The sequence below is a fragment of the Rhinolophus sinicus genome, chromosome 3 (genome assembly GCF_057876585.1).
Source record: "Rhinolophus sinicus isolate RSI-liver-muscle chromosome 3, RSI-T2T, whole genome shotgun sequence".
NCBI classification, from domain to species: domain Eukaryota; kingdom Metazoa; phylum Chordata; class Mammalia; order Chiroptera; family Rhinolophidae; genus Rhinolophus; species Rhinolophus sinicus.
In genome coordinates this window covers 156,562,048-156,582,680 of record NC_142503.1, presented here as the reverse complement: position 1 = coordinate 156,582,680, position 20,633 = coordinate 156,562,048, and the positions used below count along the sequence as shown (strand labels likewise).

General features: G+C 49.9%; 1 protein-coding gene across 1 annotated transcript; it reads left to right on the top strand.

Moving 5' to 3' along the window:
• The first annotated feature begins 2,131 nt into the window (after positions 1-2,131).
• LOC109440022 (cartilage intermediate layer protein 1) lies at positions 2,132-17,398 on the top strand. Its single transcript, XM_088797298.1, has 9 exons — positions 2,132-2,414; positions 3,879-4,045; positions 5,982-6,074; positions 6,709-6,978; positions 8,403-8,582; positions 8,981-9,304; positions 10,966-11,074; positions 11,741-11,898; positions 13,796-17,398. Exons 2-9 carry the CDS (start codon positions 3,988-3,990, stop codon positions 16,165-16,167), a joined length of 3,564 nt encoding a protein of 1,187 aa, XP_088653424.1. The 5' UTR covers positions 2,132-2,414; positions 3,879-3,987; the 3' UTR covers positions 16,168-17,398.
• The last annotated feature ends 3,235 nt before the right edge of the window (positions 17,399-20,633 follow it).

The window sequence follows — 20,633 nt, the reverse complement described above, 5'->3', positions numbered from 1 at the left end:
GTTAGAGTGTGATTTCCATGGTGGGTCCTTTGAGCTGAGGGCCCCATGACAAGGTCTACACCAAACCACTGGTTCCCAGAGGCAACTTTGACTTGAAGACCTACTATGTCTGAGTGACTTTACCTCTCTGAGCCTCAGTTTTTCTTTGTAAACTGGGTGTGATCATCCCTGCCTCACAGTTTGACTGTGAGGCTGAAGATGATGACCATGAATGTGCTTTATAAATTATCGCATGCCACCTACATGTGACTAAACATTATCATCTGAGACCTGAGAAGGAATAATCAAGTGGGCCTGGAGGGTCAGAGAGGGCAGGAGGGAGGAGACTGAGATGGGGCTTCGAAAGATGAGGAGATTCACACTGGTGGGGAAGAAGTAGTGCATTTTAAGGTAGGAAACTGGGGGCTAAAACTCGAAAGGCACAGAGGTGGAACAGTGACAGACTGCACCGAGGACAGAGAGGAGAACAAGGTCAGAGGGGGCGCTCTCCCACTACCCAAGACTTCAGGTCTCTGGTTTCTCAGGTACTGGGTCAGCAGCCCCTGATGGTTTCTCAGAGCTGCAGTCAAATCCTTCATTCCCCAGGGATCATCAATGGCCTGTCCCTAGCCAGGCCTGCAAAGCCTCCCAGACCCCCGGGGTGGGGGGCAATGATGGGATCATGGGAGAGGTGGTCAGACAGCATCTTAAGAGACAGAGCACCTTCCTCTGGAGCCATCAGCATCAGGTCAGACCCCTCCCAGTGTTTCCAAGCTCTTTTCCCCTCAGTAGGGTGAGGACCCCTGGCCATAAGCTTGGGTCACAGGTGGCCTGGTTACACTGGGCTCTAAGCCCCACCCAATCCCCTGGCCGGGGTGGGGGTGATTGATGGGTTTCCAGTGTGTTCCAGACAGGGGCTTGGAGCGGTTGTAGACTAGCCTGGCCTACAGAGGCCCCAGATGGCCCCGGCCAGGCCTGGACAGACCAGACCTGTGGCTGCCTCCCAAGCCCTGCCTGCCTGCCTGTCTGTCTATCATGGGGTCCTGGCTGAGGAGAGCAGCAACTTCCCCCTCCAAGGAATCCTGGGAGGAGGAGGTTGAGGTAAACTCAGATTCCCCTAATCTAGGCCTGAGCAGCTCCCAGCTCAGGACCACCTGGGGACAGGAAAACTCCTTGTGGCCGCCCAGTGCTCAGCCCAGAGCCTGCCCCAAATAGGAGCTCAGTGAGGGTGTGTGGAAAGGACGAGCTGACACTGGTGTACGGGCAAGGCCACAGGGGCCAGGCATCCATCTCCAGGCCCTGGCACGAGGCAGGAAGCCCAGCTTCTGCCAGATGAGCCTGGCACATGAGGCAGGCCTGGCAGCTCCTGATGTAGTGGGGCTAGTATACCCCCTCCCCATCTTCTGCCTTCAACTGGGACTCTATCTCTGTGTGGTCCATGAACCAGCAGCAGCAGTATTACCTAGGAGCGTGTTAAAAATGCAGAGACTCAGGCCTCACCTCAGACCTACTGAATCAGAAACTCTGCGGGTGGGGCCTAGCAATCTGTGTTTTAAAAGGGCTTCCAGGGGATTTGACAGATGCTAAAACTGTAGGACTCATGCAGAGGGAAAGGCAGGTGAAGTCCCAAGCATAGGCAGCTGCTTACACCACATGTGGGTAAGGCTGGCTGTTCATACACTGGTGGACCCCTATACCCAGAATCAGACACATACACACTGACCGTCCAGGGTCTCAAATGGTCCCATGCAGGGACTCTGGGGTCCAATGGTCACAGATAGGCACCCAGATGGAAGTAGGTAGGGTCAGGGAAAAACTGTTCTTACCAGGTGACATCCTGTGGCCCACATTCTTTGGTTCCTTGTCCCTGCTGAGGTTCTCTGAGTGTGCCTTCAGAGGCCAGAGAAGCTGAGTACTTGTCCTATTCAGACCAGGCACCCCCAGCTGAAAGGCCCGGTGGCCTGTGTGCCTGAGATAATTTGGAGTATGGGCCAGGGCCAGAGGAATGTGGGGGGTCGGCAAGCAAAGCTTAGGCAAGAACACGCCACCCCCTGAGCCACGAAATGCTGTCCAGATGTAGAATTCCCCTTGGCCCTTTCCCAAGGCTGCCCCCAGTACCCACCCAGCTCCCTACCCGTCTCTCTGTTCTGGCCTGCGGAGCTCCAAGCCGCTGTCCACTTGGCCCATCACCAGGCCCTGCAGCATCTTCCCCTAAGGATCTGGAAGTGAAATCCCAGCCTCTGGGAGCTGCCTGAGATGTGGGGAGGGGAGGGGAAGGCTGAGCTTCCTCATGCTCAGATCTGGTTTCGCGGCTGCTTTCCGTGGCGCACTGCCACAGGCTGAGCCACCAGCTGTGCTATATAAGGCCCAGTGGCTAGACCGCTAGAGAGAAGAAGACTTGGACCCCCAAGCTGAGGAGTCCTGCTCAGGACACGGTGAGCTCTACTCCCTTTCTCCTCCCCCATCCCTGCACCCCACTAACTGGCTCAGCTATCTCTGCCCTCCCCTGACCACCCCTTATTTCCCCCCAGAGAAGACTCTCCTTTCTGCTTTGGAGTTCTCTTATTCCATTGGCCCAAAGTCCTCTTCTTCTCCCATCTGAGGCCAGTTAGGGTCTCTCTAGGGCCAGTTAAATGGCCCTAGTTAGGGTCTCTGTACCTCTGGGCGCCCTGCTTCTTTCCTGTGGTCAGCCAGTCTGCTTTGTCTGAGAGTTCTGAGGAGTGTAGGCTTGGAGTCTAACTGGCAGAGAATATGCTAAAGAAAGTTCCGTGGACTGCCAGATGGGAAATGGTTTTTCCACAAAGTTCCTCAGGCCACCTTGGCCTCTCAGACAGTCCCAGAGTGGGCTCAGACTGAACGCTGTGCAGGCCGGTGGCGTGCTCTGCTCCCCGCTCAGAACCCGGAGCTTGGCGTAAGACACATAATAGCTGGAGACCTTGGGGACACCCGTGCTTCTGTGTCCTGGGCTGAGAAACAGCTGGTGGTGGGGATAGCAGGCTCAGAGCTAGATGGTCTGCAATGTGAGATTGGTCTGTTCTTCCCATGGGACCCCAAGTACTTTTTCATCTTTTTTCCCAGAAAGGAGGAATCTCCCCCTTTCCGACCATATTCTGGGCTTTGGCCGTTGAAGGGAAGCACTTTTGAATCTCCAGGAACTAATCAGATTCTGGCTTGACCAGAGCTCTGGGGAAAGAGAAAAATGAGCAGGAGCCTGGGCTACACCCCACGAGCCCTTGTCTTTATTGCCAGGCTGCTTTCCTCTTCCTGCTCCTGCAGCCTCTAACCCACAGTCAGCAGTTATTGGGGAGCCCTGGCCCTCCTCTTCTCCTTCAGTGTGCTCCTGGCTGTGTACCTCCCAGCCAGGCCCCAAACAAACAGGCCAGAAATGTGTTTCAGCTGCAGCCTGTGCACATCTGGGAATGTGTTCTTGGAGGTGGTATGTCTAAAGCATCTGTGCCCTCCAGCTTGCCGGCCCTATGAGGGTCTGGGGCTTTATGGCCCTAGTATGTATACCCTTTGTGCAAGAGTGTGAGCCCCACCAAAGGATAGCAAAACATACCCCGACACCCAGGTCTTGGAAGTGATTACTGAGTTACCCAGAGGTTGCTGGGAGTGACCCCAGGCCCTTCCTCACTGGCAAGGAACCTACTCTCCCTTTGTGCCCTATGTCGATATGGGGCTCTGGAGCCTCGACCCAGGGTGTGAATCCAGTTCTGCCTCATCTAAACTCAGATTCTGAGCCTCTACACTTCCCAAAGCTGCCTGCTTGGGAAGGTGTCACCTCCCAGAAGATTTCATTCTGTACACCCTCCCACCCTTTATAGGTCAAGAAATAGTTCTGCTCAAGACATCAGAGGTGATTCAGAAATGTGGAACCTGACAAGCTTTTTTCTTTTCAGGTCATTGATTCTGAGAAGATTCCTGGGGAGCACGTTCCAGGGGCGACCTGACTCTGTGCAGCACCCTCACCCATCTCCTGTCATCCTCCCCACAGGGCCTAGGGGAACGATGGTGGGGACCAAGGCCTGGGTGTTCTTCCTGGTCCTGGAAGTCACTGCTGTGTTGGGTACAGGCTAAGTATCTGCTATCTCCCAAATCTCCCACTTGCAATAGGGAAGTCCTGTCTGGTCTGGGACCCAAATATGCATCTGCCTTAAGCCACAGCAATGACCTTAAGACCTGAGGCTGGTTTATAGATTTATTCAAATTTTATATCCTGCTTGTTTTCCCAAAGGATTTAAGATAGTTCTCAATATTAAAACTCATGGAACAGAATCTTTTAAATGAGGAGATGAGCTGTCATTCAGAGGGAGGAAAGAAAATGAGAGGTTTACCACCCCTGCATTATAAATTTAGCTCTGAGCTTCCTGGCAGCCAATGCAAAAAGAAACCGCAAGAGATTACTGAACTCTCAGAATCAGGTTTGGGGTTTGGTCTGGTTTTAGTTTCATGAAAATTCTTCCGACCTAAAGCTCAATTTCATTTAGACCCTGGAGCCAAATTTTACAGACATCAGAATCCTGTTTGGTTTCCTTGTCCTCTGACTCCATCCTCTGGTGACACTGAGTTCTTGAAGGAACAGGGAGAGAGAATTTTCTTCGTGCACTCCCTGAGGCATCGAAGTGTCAGAGCACCTAGCACTACCCTGTATACTCTCTTCCTATCTCCCCTTCTTCTCCCGATTTCTAACCATGTGTTCAGGTAAAGCAAAAAATTGCTCAAAACCCTCTTTTAAAGCTGTGTGCCCTGCAGGCTTTGTGACCACAGATGCAGGAACAAAGGCTGGCTCAGCATCTTGCCTAAGCCTGTGTGTGCCCACCTCCTGCCTTCCTCTTTTCACCCCGACAGCTGTTGTTGGTGAAGACGATTAGCATTCAACCATCTTAGTGGCAATCAGAGTTGTTTGATGAGAAGAGCTCCTATCACCCCAATTAAATGGCGTAAAGAATTCTGATTTGACTCCTCACATGAGAGTTAATTGCCTTTCAAAGCTTTTGCAGGCCTCTGCTGTCCTTTCTCCTTCCCATTCTGGAGCCCCCAACCCAGCCTCAGGTGGGGTGGGATTTGAAGCTTCCCAGGGCCTGAAGACCTTGCACCAAGCTCAGGGACCCTGCCGCCCTGGTGTCAGAAAATTGAGGACCACTGTCCCAGTGAGGTCAAATGAGTACTTTAGGGGGAAGACGGACTCCCAAAGCCAAACTTTGCCAAGGGAAGGCAAATGGGCATCTTTTGTCCAGGCATTGAGCTAACAGGAGTTGCTAAACCCTACTCAGCAAGCACTCTGCGTTAGGCATGGTTCTAAGTGGATTTTATGCATGAATTTAATCCCCACAATCATGTGAGGCAGAAACTATTATTGTCCTAATTTTATGATGCGAGAGCATGAGTCAGCTGAGTTAAGTATTTGGCCCAACGTCACACAGTTAGGAAGTGGCAGAGCTTCTGGAGCTCACACTTTCCGTCTCTGTCCACTTGAGAAATGTTCATTTGTGTTACCTCACGGACTCCTCAGGCCAAGCAGACCACCCTGGGACGTGGGAATTCATATCTCCATTTTATAAATGAGGAAAATAAGGCTCGGTTCTGGTGAAAGGACAGACCCAGACGCTAATGTAAGAGCCCTCCACCCCCTCTGGCTGCTCCACAGCATCCAAGGAGCCATTTCTAGAACAAAAGCAAAGAGAGAATGACCATTTGTTGAGCATACACTACATGCCAAGTCCCTTTCCATTTATTATCACCCTGAACATGCCCCAGAGCTCTACGATGTAGTGATTATTAATACAGCCCTATTTTATGGGAAAACAGATTTAGAGGAATAAAGATCTTAGAAGGTCGCACAGCCATTGAGTGGCAGAGTGGGGACTGGAACCCATGTCCAGTGCTTGTGCTCCATCTGACACATCACACTGCTTCCCTGCGTCTTGAGAGGCTGGAAGCAGGAACTTGATGGGCCCCAGTAACTAATAGTCCCGATGTCTCACTTCTCTCCTGGCCCTCAGGGAGGCAGACAATGCTCACCCATTCAGTGAGAAGAGTCCGGCCAGGGAAGAGGACCTTCAGTATCTCTGCCAAGCCTGCTGACCCCCTGAAGAGTGAGTTGTGGCTGGAGCTGGGAGGGCTCACCAGGAAGGTGTTTACTGAGCTTGGGCGTGAAGTCAGAGTTCCATGGAAACCCACTTTTACAAGGTTTTTGGCCTACGTCTCTGCCTAGGCAGAGGGCCCTAGTTTATAGGACAGTCCAGAATCACGAATCGGCCCGATATGTTCCAGGACTTCTGTAGGACTTGCTGAGGCCAGAGCATAGGCTAGTGGGGAGAAAGGGGAGTGACGAGGATGGAGAGATAGCAGGGCCAGCTCATGGCACCCCAAATGACTGGCCAAGGGAGTTAAAGCTGGATGTGAAGCCACATGAAGGACGCTCACCCTGACTACAGTGTCGAGAGGGTGGGGATGGAGTCACGGGGAAGACCAGGCAGGAAGCTACTGACATGGTCCAGCCAGGCTGCTGAGAGCTTGAATGGGGCCCTTGGCAGCAGAGGGTGCAGAGGGCAGGAGATTGGAGAGCTGCTGGAGAGACAGATGTGGTAGAGCCTGAGACCAATGGAGCTGGGGTGGGTGCGTGAGACATATGGGGGATGACTCCCAGGGGGTGAGCAGGAAAGGGAAACTGGAGCTCACCTGGAGCCCCAGGACCTGGCTCCTTGCCCACCTGGCTCTACCTCTCAGGTCCTGGGGAATGGACAACATGGTTCAACATTGACCACCCAGGCGGGAAGGGCGACTACGAGCGGCTGGATGCCATTCACTTCTACTATGGGGACCGTGTGTGCGCTCAGCCCCTGTGGCTGGAGGCCCGGACCACTGACTGGATACCTGCAGGCAGCACTGGCCAGGTGGTCCATAGCAGTCCCCGTGAGGGCTTCTGGTGCGTCAACAGGGAGCAGCGGCCTGGCCAGAACTGCTCTAATTACACTGTGCGCTTCCTCTGCCCACCAGGTGAGCCTAAAGGGCCCCACTCCCCAGCTCCCACCAGCCTTGGCACAGGCAGAGGCCAGGACCTGCCTCTGGCCATGGGAACTCTGGATATCGCAATACACAGGCTTCAACTTCCTACTACTGACCTACCAATGTTATGAACGGTCCGTGTTTCTGGATGCTCTCCATTCAGTCCACTTCACTGGGTGCATGTGGCATGGTGGGAAAGACCCCAGGCTCTCGAGCTGGGCTGCTTGGTCCCAAATCTGGGCCTGCCAGCTGATCTGTGTCCTTAGGCAAATTTCCTGAAACTCTCTGTGCCTCAGGTTTCTCACATGTAAAACAGGATTATATTTAAATCTTTATAGGGTACTTTTTTTTTTACCTTTTATTTATTTTTTTAAGTGTGTTTTTCCAGGACCCATCAGCTCCAAGTCAAGTAGTTGTTTCAAGCTAGTTGTGGAGGGCGCAGCTCACAGTGGCCCATGTGGGGATCGAACCGGCAACCTTATTGTTAAGAGCACTGCGCTCTAACCAGCTGAGCTAACCGGCCACCCTATTCATAGGGTGTTTCTAAAAAACGAGGATTAAATAAGATAATGAGTGAAAGGAGCTTAACTCAGGTGAACGTTCATTAAATGTTAGTTTCTATTTAGTTCCCATGTGCCAGGTACTGTGCTAGTTTTCTACATCACTCGATGTTTACAACTGACCTGTGAAGACTCTCTAGGCTGACATGTTACGCCAGGTTCCGAGAGGTTAGGTAACTTCTCACAATTACATAGCTATTAAGTGGAGAGCTGGGGTTTGAATCCATGTCTGTGTTTGCAGAGTCCAAGAATGTATGCTCTTTACGCCCTCCCTGCCCGCGCTGGAGAATACAGAGCCAGTTGCAGGCCTGCCCACTTTATGGATGGGCACCCTCCCCTCTTGGGGTTCCACCAGCGCACACAGCCTGACCCTGCAGGCCCCAGCAGCGGTGGTGGTCCTCTGCAGTGGGAGCTCAGGCTGGGCAAGGGCCCCTGGGCAAAGTCTGAGACCCTCATTCTTGCACCAGAGGTGAGGAGGGTGGGCAGAAGCAGGCTTGATGTCTGAGTCGCTGAAGTCCCAGGCCCTGGTGGCTGTTTCTGCACTGGTGGAAAGGGCAGGTGGTGCTAACCCTACACGTCCCAGGACAGCATATCAGAGTCCCAGTGCTTGGCCAACAAGCCCTTCTCAGGGCCGCCCCTAGCCCATATGGTGTTGTTGTGTGAATTACAGACACCACTTCCTCAAGACTCTTGACTTCCATCTGCTGGAAAAGTCATTGCAGTAAATATAAGTATCAGTGACATCTATGATGTAAACAGAGGCCCTGCTTTCTGAGAAAAAGCAGCCATGGGAAGATTTCCTGACAGAGTCCCTGCGGGAGGGAAGTCAGACTGTCTGTCAATCCTGTTTTGCAGGATCCCTGCGCCGAGACACAGAGCGCATCTGGAGCTCATGGTCTCCCTGGAGCAAGTGTTCTGCTGCTTGTGGTTACACTGGGGTCCAGACCCGAACACGCAGCTGCTTGGCAGAGACAGTGTCACTGTGCCGTGAGGCCACTGAGGAGGGTCGGCTCTGCATGGACCAGGCCTGTACAGGTACTGCCCTTGCTCCTGGTACTGGGCAGGGCATGGGGCTGAGTTTGAAGCAGGCTAGAATAGGTTAGAAGTTCAGAATGAGATGGATTCATGCGTTCATTCATTCATCAAGTTTTAACTGAGCAGCTATTTTGTGCTCTGATGGGGGATACAAAAGGATAATCTGGGAGCACAGAGCAGGGTCTATTATCATAGCTTAGGGGAATCAAGGAAGGCTTCCTAGAGATGTCCTGAGCTAAATCTTGAAGGATGGGCAGGAATTAGTCATGCAGGTTGATAAAGACAGTAACGAAGACCTAAGGAAGAGGGGAAGCATACATAAGTCAACAGGTTGAGATGTGGCTGAAGGAGGGCCAAAACCCATATAAGCCCCGCTTATGTGGTCCCTTCCTCCACAGCCTCCACAGCCTGTGACCTGATCTGCCCCATGGGCCACGTGAATGCTGACTGCGATGCCTGCATGTGCCAGGACTTCGTGCTGCATGGGACTGTCTCACTCCCTGGGGGTGCCCCAGCCTCAGGGGCCACTGTCTACCTGCTGACCAAGACGCCTAAGCCACTGACCCAGACGGACAGTAGTGGGAGGTTCCGAGTCCCTGGTTTGTGCCCAGATGGCAAAAGCATCCTGAAGATCACGAAGACCAAGTTTGCTCCTATCAAGCTCACAATGCCCAAGACTAGACTGAAGTCAGCCACCGTCAGTGCGGAGTTCACCAGGGCAGGTACTTAAGTTCTCTGGGACAGGGCTGGCCTTTTAAGTAAAGGGATTACAATGCTAAGAGCTGGTTTCCCAGCTTGCCCAGAATAAAATGCAAAATGTTTACCATGGCCTACAAGGCCCAAGCAACATCATGTGCCCCCATCATTACTTCTCCGCTCTCTTCTCCTATTTCCCTCCTCTCTGCCCCACTGAATCACTCTACTCCAGCCACAGTGTCCTTCCATCTGTTCCTCAAACACACAGGCACACTCCTGCCTCAGGGTCTTTGCACTGGCTACATACTCTGCTCAGTGTGTTCATCCCCCAGATATTGACATGACTTGCTGCCTCAAATGAGTTCTTCCCTGGGCCACCTTACCTAAAAGAGTCATTACAGTACAGTGTGAGGTTTGGAGGACATAGAGAGAGAAAGAGGCTGTACGAATTCAGAAATGGTATAGAATGGCCAGAAAATTCTGCTGGAGGCAGCTGAACAGGAATATTGCACTATTTAAAACAGCCAACTCTGGTTGTGCTTGAGATGGTAGTACTTGAGAATCTTGGCTGGCACAAGATCCCCTTGATTCTTCACTGCTTCACCCCGATGCTGCTTGAGAGGCCATTGGAGCAGGTCTGCGTGGACCAGGCCTGTACAGGTACTACTCCCGGTACTGGACAGGATAGGGGACGGAAGCTGAAGCAGCCTAGAATAGGTTAGAGGGTCAGACTGAGATGGACTCATGCATTCATTCATTCATTCATTCATCAAGTATTAACTGAGCATCTATTTTGTGCTCTGATGGGAGATACAAAAGGATAATGTGGGAGCACAGAGCAGGGTCAATTATCATAGCTTAGGGGAATCAAGGAAGGCTTACTAGAGAAGGTGTCCTGAGCGAAGTCTTGAAGGATGGGCAGGAATTAGTCCTAAAGAGGAGGGGAAGCATATGTAAATACACAGACTGCGATGTGGCTGAAGGAGGGCCGAAACACATATAAGCCCTCCTGATGTGGTCCCTTCTTCTACCGCCTGTGGTGGGCCAGGCTGAGGGGGTAGAAGAGGTGGACTCCATTCTAGACCAGTACACTAATTAAGACATTTAGAGAGGGGCTGGTGGGGGGTGACATTTTTTTTTTTTTTTAAGATTTTATTGGGGAAGGGGAACAGGACTTTATTGGGGAACACTGTGTACTTCCAGGCCTTTTTTTCCAAGTCAAGTTGTTGTCCTTTTCAATCTTAGTTGTGGAGGGCACAGCTCAGCTCCAGGTCCAGTTGCCATTGCTGGTTGCAGGGGGCGCTGCCCACCATCCCTTGCGGGAGTCGAACCGGCAACCTTGTGGTTGAGAGGATGCGCTCCAACCAACTGAGCCATCTGGGAGCTCAGCGGCAGCTCAGCTCAAGGTGCCGTGTTCAACCTTAGTTGCAGGGGGCAGAGCCCACCATCCCTTGCGGGACTCGAGGAGTTGAACCGGCAACCTTGTGTTTGAGAGCCCACTGGCCCATGTGGGAATCGAACCAGCAGCATTCGGAGTTAGGAGCATGGAGCTCTAACCGCCTGAGCCACCGGGCCGGCCCCGGGGGGTAACATTTTAACACATGTCAAAGAACCTGAGATAACAAGGCTCTGGAGAATCTGTCATAAAGAAAAACCCCAAATACCCCTTTCTCATCTTCTGTCCCAGAGACTCCATACATTGTGAAGAATCCCAAGACAAAAGCACGGAGAGCTGGGCAGAGTGTGGCTCTGTGCTGTAAGGCCACGGGGAAGCCCAGTCCAGATAAGTATTTCTGGTGAGTATTCTGCCAGCTACCCTGCCCAGTTCTCCTCTGGGCAACCAGCGCTTTCACGCATTGGGTCTGATCTTATTAACCATAATAATAACCAACAGAATAAAGTGACAAGAAAGGCCCTGATGCAGAGTCTGGAAGTTGGCACTTATAAGTGGGTGCCGGCAGGGTTGAGGCTGCCCAGACAACCAGCAAACCCTGTTGCGGTCCTCTTGAAGCTGGGGTCCCCACAGAGCAGCTCTGGTCTTGGGATCCTGACTTGCATGTCCTTGAGACACAGAACAAGATTCCTCAGCCCAGCTTCCCCGACAAAGGCAAACAAGGTCAGAGTCCCCAGTGGCTATGAGTCCTTTACGCTTCACGAACATTTTACAGCCATTATCTTGTTTAGCCCTCCCAGAGATTCTGTGTGGTCATCTAGGAATCACTGCTCCCATTTTATTGACCAGGAAGCTGAAGCTAAGAGAGGTGAGATGATTTGTCCAAGGATCCAGTGAGTGGTAAGGCTGAGACTCAGTCAAGTCCCTTGATTCCCAGGTCAATCAGAGCTCTTAGATGAGCCGAGTCAAAGGTGATGTTGACATCGGCAGGGACCCATCCACCATCTGTCTCCCTGGCTGTTTGCTCCTGGCACTGCCTTCTCAGGCTGCGTCTCTCCATGCCTTGCAGGTACCACAATAACACGCTGCTAGACCCCTCCCTCTATAAGCATGAGAGCAAGCTGGTGCTGAGGAGCCTACAGCGGGACCAGGCTGGGGAGTACTTCTGCAAGGCCCAGAGCGACTCAGGGGCTGCGAAGTCCCATGTCTCCCAGCTGACTGTCATAGGTAAGCCTGTCAGGGACCCTTGGAGCACCCCAGTGGGCATATCTCAGCAGTAAAAACTTGGATTTTTCTGTGCTGTGCTATGCCCTCCAGGACACAAAAATGTCACAGAGCCCAATCTCACCCTCAATGGAACTGCCACTCCAGGAGTGGTGAAGAAATGTAAATAAGAGACAAGTAAGGTAGAATGCAGCTAAAACAGGAGATAAGGGGCCATGGACTCTATAGATGAGAAACAGAGACCTTCCCGGTGGGCGTGACCGTGGATGGCTGTCTGAGGGAGCAGCATTTCAGCTGGGGCTTAAATAATGGTTCTCAGTCTTGGCTGCTAAGTTTTTAAACATATGGATGTCTGGGTCTTACCTCCAGAGAGTTTGATTTCATTGGTTTGGGATGTGGCCTGGACATGCACAGTTTAAAAGCTTTCCTGGGTGATTCTAGTTTGCAGCCAAAGTTGTGAACCCCTCATCTTAAAGAATGACCAGGGGCTGTGTGTAAGGAGATGGGGGCATTCCAGATTGAGGGAGCAGCGTGAGTAAAGGTATAGAAGTGGGAAACTGAGGGGGCTTTACAAAAAAAGGGTGACCTGATTAGAGCTGGCTTCAAGAAGTGAGCTGGAGGGGGAGAGACTGGACACCAAGACAAATTAGGAACCTATACTTGGAAAGAGATGGAGAAGGAGGACAGCTCAGTAATTGGCCTAAACAAAACCAAACACAAGGCAGAGGAAGAGAAAATTTATTGGAAGGATTCTGGAATATTTCACAGGCTCCAAGAAAGTTGAGCAACAGACCTCAAGACACAGGGCACTTGGACCTTGGCAACAGTGAAGCCCCATTAGCAGAGGTTCCCAACCCATAATACCAATGCTCCCCATTTGTCACAGTTATTTGTAATACTTACAATTTTTAACACTGTAAATTTTAAAAATGTTTTTCTATTTTGAAGTTAACTTTATAGTCAAGTTAGCTACCTAAAATTGTCTAGTATATATGCCCATGGCCCTAACTATAACATAAAGGAGAAATAAAAAGAAAATAATTTTAATACAATTTTAATTTAATTCATTTTAATATATGTATTTCAATATATAAGAGCTTTGGCCTAATGACACAAGAATGCCAACTAAGAGATCAGACACTTGCATTTGAATCCAGTCACCAAGAAGGTGACAGCTACAAATACTGATGGATACAGAGGTATCATTTTGGTGGTTCACATTTCTTGGGTAATGTTGTAGGTACATGATTTTTCTGAGACAAGGAACAATTCTTAGTATTTTTCTAACTGAACAAAGTACAATCAGGAGCATTTGCGATTTAGATCCCCAGCAATTGTCTTCAGTTTGGGCTTAAATAAACTTGAAAAAAAAAAAGACCCACCAAAGTACAATCTTAGCTTTATTTTTATAATAGTTGCATTCTTGAAAAATTCGATGCATGGTAAAACCATGTAAAAATTCTAGGCTCTGATCATTTTAAATAGGTTTTCCACCTACATGAATGTCTGGTGGGACATGTGAAAGTCACGCAGGATACAGAAAAATTCTTTATGTAGGACAGTGCCAGCCTTTGTAGGACACAGAGCAGCAATGCCCCCACCCATTGTATGCCAGTAGACTCCCAATTTTGGTGGGAACTCAAAACATCCTCATAGATTTTCAGGATACCTCCAATGAGAACCGTGACTCTAGTGGTCTCAGTAACCAAATCTGTTTCCCCAGATATAAAATGGGTTTATTCATAGTTGTTCCATCTCCTTCAGAGGAGTATGTGAGAGTCAGGATCAAGGATATGCAAGTATTTTGAAAACCATAAAGCACTGCAAAGAGGTGAAATTGAGGTGCCCTTTGTGTAGGAGATGAACTTACATTTCATATCCACACCATTTCCCTCCACAGCCCCTGATGAGACCCCTTGCAACCCCATCCCTGAGAGCTTCCTTATCCGGCTGCCCCATGATTGCTTCCAGAATGCCACCAACTCCTTCTACTATGACGTGGGCCGTTGCCCTGTCAAGACCTGTGCAGGGCAGCACGATAATGGGATCAGGTGCTGGGATGCTGTGGAGAACTGCTGTGGCATCTCCAGAACAGAGGAGAGGGAGATCCAGTGCAATGGGTACACACTACCCACCAAGGTGGCCATGGAGTGCAGCTGCCAGCGGTGTACAGAGACCCGGAGTATTGTGCGGGGCCGTGTCAGCGCGGCTGACAATGGGGAACCCATGCGCTTTGGCCACGTATACATGGGGAACAACCGTGTGAGTATGACTGGCTACAAGGGCACTTTCACCCTCCATGTCCCCCAGGACACTGAGAGGCTGGTGCTCACATTTGTGGACAGGCTGCAGAAGTTCGTCAACACTACCAAAGTGCTGCCCTTCAACAGGAAGGGAAGCGCCGTGTTCCATGAGATCAAGATGCTTCGGCGGAAAGAGCCCATCACCTTGGAGGCCATGGAGACCAACATTATCCCCCTAGGGGAGGTAGCTGGTGAAGACCCTGTTGCTGAGCTGGAGATCCCCTCCAACAGTTTCTACAGGCAGAACGGGGAGCCCTACACAGGAAAAGTGAAGGCCAGTGTGACCTTCCTGGACCCTCGCGATATTTCCACAGCCACAGCTACTCAGAGTGACCTGAACTTCATCAGTGATGAAGGAGACACCTTCCCCCTTCGGACGTATGGCATGTTCTCTGTGGACTTCACAGATGAGGCCACCTCTGAGTCCCTTAATGTTGGCAAGGTGAAGGTCCACCTTGACTCAAACCAGGTCAAGATGCCAGAGCACGTGCCCACGATGAAACTCTGGTCACTCAACCCAGACACAGGGCTGTGGGAAGAGGAAGGTGATTTCAAATATGAAAGCCAAAGGCGGAACAAAAGAGAAGAGAGAACCTTCCTGGTGGGCAACATGGAGATCCGAGAGAGGAGGCTCTTTAACCTGGATGTCCCTGAAAGCAGGAGGTGCTTTATCAAGGTGAGGGCCTACAGGAGTGAGAGGTTCCTGCCTAGTGAGCAGATCCAGGGGGTCGTGGTCTCTGTGATCAACCTGGAGCCCACGACTGGCTTCTCGTCCAACCCTAGGGCCTGGGGACGCTTTGACAGTGTCATCACGGGACCCAACGGGGCCTGCCTTCCTGCATTCTGCGATGACCAGTCCCCTGATGCCTATTCTGCCTATGTCTTGGCAAGCCTGGCTGGGGAAGAACTGGAAGCAGTGGAGTCTTCTCCTAAATTCAACCCAAATGCAATTGGTGTCCCTCAGCCCTACCTCAACAAGCTCAGATACCGTCGGACTGACCATGATGACCCACGGGTTAAGAAGACAGCTTTCCAGATCAGCATGGCCAAGCCAAGGCCCAACTCAGCTGAGGAGAGCAATGGGCCCATTTATGCCTTTGAGAACCTCCGGGCATGTGAGGAGGCACCGCCCAGTGCTGCTCACTTCCGGTTCTACCAGATCGAGGGGGATCGGTATGACTACAACACTGTCCCCTTCAATGAGGATGACCCCATGAGCTGGACTGAAGACTACCTGACATGGTGGCCCAAGCCAATGGAGTTCAGAGCCTGTTACATTAAGGTGAAGATTGTGGGGTCAGTGGAGGTGAATGTGCGATCCCGCAACATGGGGGGAACCCACCGGCAGACTGTGGGGAAGCTATATGGAATCCGGGATGTGAAGAGCACACGGGATAGGGACCAAGCCAACGTCTCGTCTGCCTGTTTGGAGTTCAAGTGCAGTGGGATGCTCTATGACCAGGACCGTGTGGACCGCACACTGGTAAAGATCATACCCCAGGGCAGCTGCCATCGAGCCAGTGTAAACTCCATGCTGCATGAGTACCTGGTCAACCACCTGCCACTGGCGGTCAACAATGACACCAGTGAGTACACCATGCTGGCGCCCCTGGATCCACTGGGCCACAACTATGGCATCTACACTGTCACTGACCAGGACCCTCGCGTGGCCAAGGAGATTGCACTTGGCCGGTGCTTTGATGGCACATCTGATGGCTCCTCCAGAATCATGAAGAGCAACGTGGGAGTGGCTCTCACCTTTAACTGCATAGAGAAGCAGGTGGGTCGCCAGAGCGCCTTCCAGTACCTCCAAAGCACCCCAGCCAGGTCCCCTGCCCCCCCCAGCACGATCAGAGGAAGAATGCCCTCCATGAGGCAGCAGCAGGCAAGTAGGGGTGGCCAGAGCCAGCCTCAAAGGATGGTGTCTCTGAGGTTTCCTGGGGTTGCTCAGCAGCCTCTGAACAACTAAGTCTTGTGGTGCTTCTCTTCTCCACCCACCTCACGTGACAGCCATGGTGATGAGACTAACACACAAACTGTCCCTTGGTTAATTTAAGCACATCTGTTCTGGTGCAATTTGCTTGTTTGTTTTTCATGCCTTTATTTACTCTTTGTCCCGTGATCCTGATAGGCAAGTAGCCCCCAAAATGGCAAAAAAAAGACTCTTTGATCTGTTCTTTAAAAGAAACACAAGAAATTGGCCATTGGCAAACTTGGTGGCTTTGACTGTTCTTCATTTACTGCCATCAATGGGAATGTCCTTCCTTTTCTTTATGCATGGTTTTGCCCACCTTTACAATCATGATAATCTGATGTTGAAGATCAAATAATCAATATAAAGCATATATCCTGGCCTTGCTCCACAGGACGTAAGCAAAGCCTCCACTGCGGTTCATACACATAAATGGTGGTGAAATAAAGGAATAAACTATAATATTTTTACTTAAAATATAAATAACTTATTTATTTCTTTGCTGAATCTGGAACTCTCGTGCACATTCAATGTTAAGCTATTAAATGTAGGGTAATCATAGTTCTCTCCCAAGTCTGGAAACAACAGCTTGTATTCACAACTGCACCAGGTTGCTAATTATATTAGCATGTTTCCCTTTACATTTGCGTTTGTTCTTGCTAGAAGCCCAGTGTAGCCCAGAGCAGATGTCAGTAAATGCACGTTTTGTGCTTGATTTTGAGGCTGCTGTCCTGTCTTTTAGCCATTAGTGAGCCAGCTGCTCAGAGAGACACATAGGACTCTGAAAAGCGGCCACAAGGTGGCGTGAGCCACACCCCCCTCTAAGTTACAGGGCTGGGGAACTAGGCACACAACTCCACAGTCAAGTTTGTTCTCATGGATTATATTTTCCACTTGTACAGAAGAGCAAAGATTCCTAGAGATGTGAGCATGTTCTGGGCTCCTGAGCAAAACTAAACTCATGTCCGATTTTTTTTCTTTCTTTCTAATACTGGGGAGCTTATACAATGGCTTAGCCCAGGGTCCGGCAAGCTGGCCAAGCGGTCCTTCAGCAGTCCCTGCAGCCTGCTGCCTCCTCCAGCTGGGCTGGCTGACCTCACTCAGAAATGATGGGCTTTTTCTTTCTTTCCCCCAAGCTCTTCTAAAGATACTCAACATTTCCAGATGCCAGATCTCTGTTGTATGTAACAGGCCCTGCCCCTTGAATAAAACAACTGGTCCAAAAAGACAGGAGTTTGGTTTTGGAAAAGGTGTTTGGTTTGAATTAGTAAATCAGAGATGGGTGGATGGTGTCAGAGTGATCTTGGAGGCCATCAACAGTCAGGCCCAGACTGCCCCTCTCCCAACCCCTCCAGAATCTGTCAGGGAGGAGGCCACAGGGAGTGGTATATAAGTATATAAAGAGTATGTAATCAGGACAAAAAGCTTGCCTTGATCCCCTGGCCAGCTAGGGCAGCCCTTTTTGGCCACCTCTTACCTGGACTGGATTTGACTCTTGGATCAGTATCTGCCCAGCTCCCAGGGGTTTGGTTCAGAATCAATTAGAAATTTCTCTGGCTGAGCACCCCTTCCCCTGGACCTCTGAGAAAGTGATCACATGCAGGACTGGGGCCTCGTGGCCTTGTGATTACTCTTTGACCCACTTCCAGACTATGCTTACCGGGAAGCAGCTTTCACTGACTGCTTGTCTGGGGGGGGGCAAGGAGGGGAGGTTGCCCCTGCTGAGGGGTCAGTGTTTAGCTATTTGCAGCACAGATGCCTTCCTGCTTCAGGAGTGAGTGCGTGCTGCGTTACCCTGCCCTCCCAGCTCCCGTCCAATTCATGGAATGGGGGTGCTGGCAAAACGAGCTGACTGGGCTCCCTTTCTGTTCTCCACTGAGGGTCGGAATAAATGAACTCCAGCTGATGGCAGCTGGTACCTGACATTTTTCTTCACTCACCAAACATTTATTGAGTGCCTATTCTATGCTAAGCCATGTGTGCAGGTGGACAGGTCTTTATGAGTATATAAAATATACTACACAGAGTGGCACCAGACTTGGAGGGAGTGGTAGTCAGAGGAGGATTCTTGGAAGAGGTTACATCTAATTTGAGATCTAAATGATAGCTAGTAGGAGGTGGCTTGCTCAAGGTGTGGATGTCAGGAGCAAGGGACACAAGCAGAAACAGCTTGTGCAAAACCAGTGTGTGAAGGCTGGGAGGGAATGGCAGATACCTCTCTTTCAGACAAGGAAACGCTGTTGAGCTCATGACACCTAATTTCTAAGCATGTTGCTTCCAAAGACAGATGTGCTGCTTGCTAGCTATGTGACTTTGTTCAAGTTGGTTTCCCCTGGACTTCATTTTCCTTACCTATAAATGAAAGAGTTGGTTGTATACCTAAAAGTCATACAATGTTGTATGTCAATTACATCTAGGTAGGTAGGTAGATAGATAGATACAAAAATATGTTTAAATGAAGGAGTTATAGGAACATTTGTGACAACATGGATGGATCTTGAGAGTGTAATGCTGAGCGAAATAAGTCAGACAGAAAAAGCAGAGAACCATGTGATTTCACTGATATGTGGTATATAAACCAAAAACAACAAAAGAACAAGACAAACAAATGAGAAACAGAAACTCATAGACACAGACAATAGTTTAGTGGTTACCAGAGGGTAAGCGGGGGTGGGGGGTGGGGGGTGGGAGATGAGGGTAAAGGGGATCAAATATATGGTGATGGAAGGAGAACTGACTCTGGGTGGTGAACACACAATGGGATTTATAGATGACGTAATACAGAATTGTACACCTGAAATCTATGTAATTTTACTAACAATTGTCACCTCAATAAATTTAATTTAAAAAAAAAAGAAGGAGTTGGTCTAGATGAGAGTCTAAACCATCTCTAAAGTCCTTTCCATGATTTTCAGTGAGGCTGAGAGCACAGTTCCCAGGATGCCTTTGCTTCACCAAACTGCTGATGATTCACTGGGTGTTCCCTTCCCCTGCAGAGACTGTACGCTGGATGGACAAAACGTTCATTTCAGAAAAGCCCTGGGGTTTCTGTCTCAGCCTGCTGTATACTTCCAGTGAACTGTGTGAGGATGGACATCAGCTGGCAGGGAGGGAGGAAGGGCACGGGCTGGAAGGCAGAGGGCCAGCCAGGCTGCTTCTGCTTCCAACCATGGAAGTTTTCCAGGCAGAATGCTCTCTGAAGTTTAGAGAGCTCTAGCAGCTAGGGTGCTAGAGGAAGATGTCACGAGGCTGTCAGGTCAAGGACAGAGTCTTGAAAGATTGAGAAAACGTAGACAAGCCAAGTTGGAGTCAGTGCAGGAGCAGTGCAGTTTCAGACCAGGGATTGGCCAGAACCAAGGAGTAGAGGTGGGACCCCACACTCGAAGGCTTTTGGTTAGCAGTAACAGATGTGCCGGCAGACATCAGGAAGGACTGGAAGCAAGACCTGCAAAACCATCAGGATCTAGGCCGTCATTATCTCTGGTTTTATTCTCTTATTCCCTTTCACAATCACCAGTTTTTGCTCTCTTCCAGTCTCTAACTCAGTCTTGCTCTACATGCTCTGTTTCTCAAATTGTCTCTCTGACTCTGTTTCTCTCTCCTCTCTGGTCAGTCTATTTCTCAGTCTCTTCTCTCTGTAGGAACCTTTAATTTCTCTTTGCAGATCAGCTTTGTCCACTCCCCTGGGTTTATAGAAGAGGTGGTCATCTTCTCAAGTCAAAGAAGAGCCAAGCCCTAAACCCAGATGCCTTGGAGAGAGAATCTGATTGGCTCAGTTTGAACCTGGGCTCCACCTCTAGTCCAATCACGGTGGCCATAGTGGGGGTTGGAGCATAAAGAGCAATCCTATTGTACAGTCATAGTTACTGGGGAGGTGGGGGCAATTCTCAAAGAAAGGGAATCCTGATGAATTGGGGAGAGACACCCCAAAAGGTGAATACTCCAGGGGATAGTGAGCAGATCATCGGTGGCTTACTGGGAGTGTAAGGTTTTTCATTTCCAAACATCAGGGAATTTTAAACACATCAAATGAGATCTGAGTTGTACGTGTTCTTTGAAATCTGAAGTCTTGTCTTGCTTCATGACTTAGTACTTGGTCAGTTTTTGTAGTTTCCATGTGTGATTAAAAAAAAAGTGTATTCTTTAATCACTGGGTGCAGGGCTCTCTATAAGACCATTAACTCAAACTTGTTAGTTGTTCAGTAAATAAGGAGTGTGTTGAAATTGTCCACTAGATGACGCACTGATCAATTTCTCCCTGTGATTCCTCAATTTTGGCTTTCTATATTTTGAGGCTATTTTAATGGATGCCTATTTTGTATTGAATTTTCATGCCTTCTTGTTAGTTGCATCTTTTATAGTTATGTAGTTATGTTATTTTTTCCCATAATGCTTTCTTGTCTTAAAGCCTATTTTGTCTATTCATGTAGCTCCCAACTTTCTTTTGGTTAGTATCTGCTGAA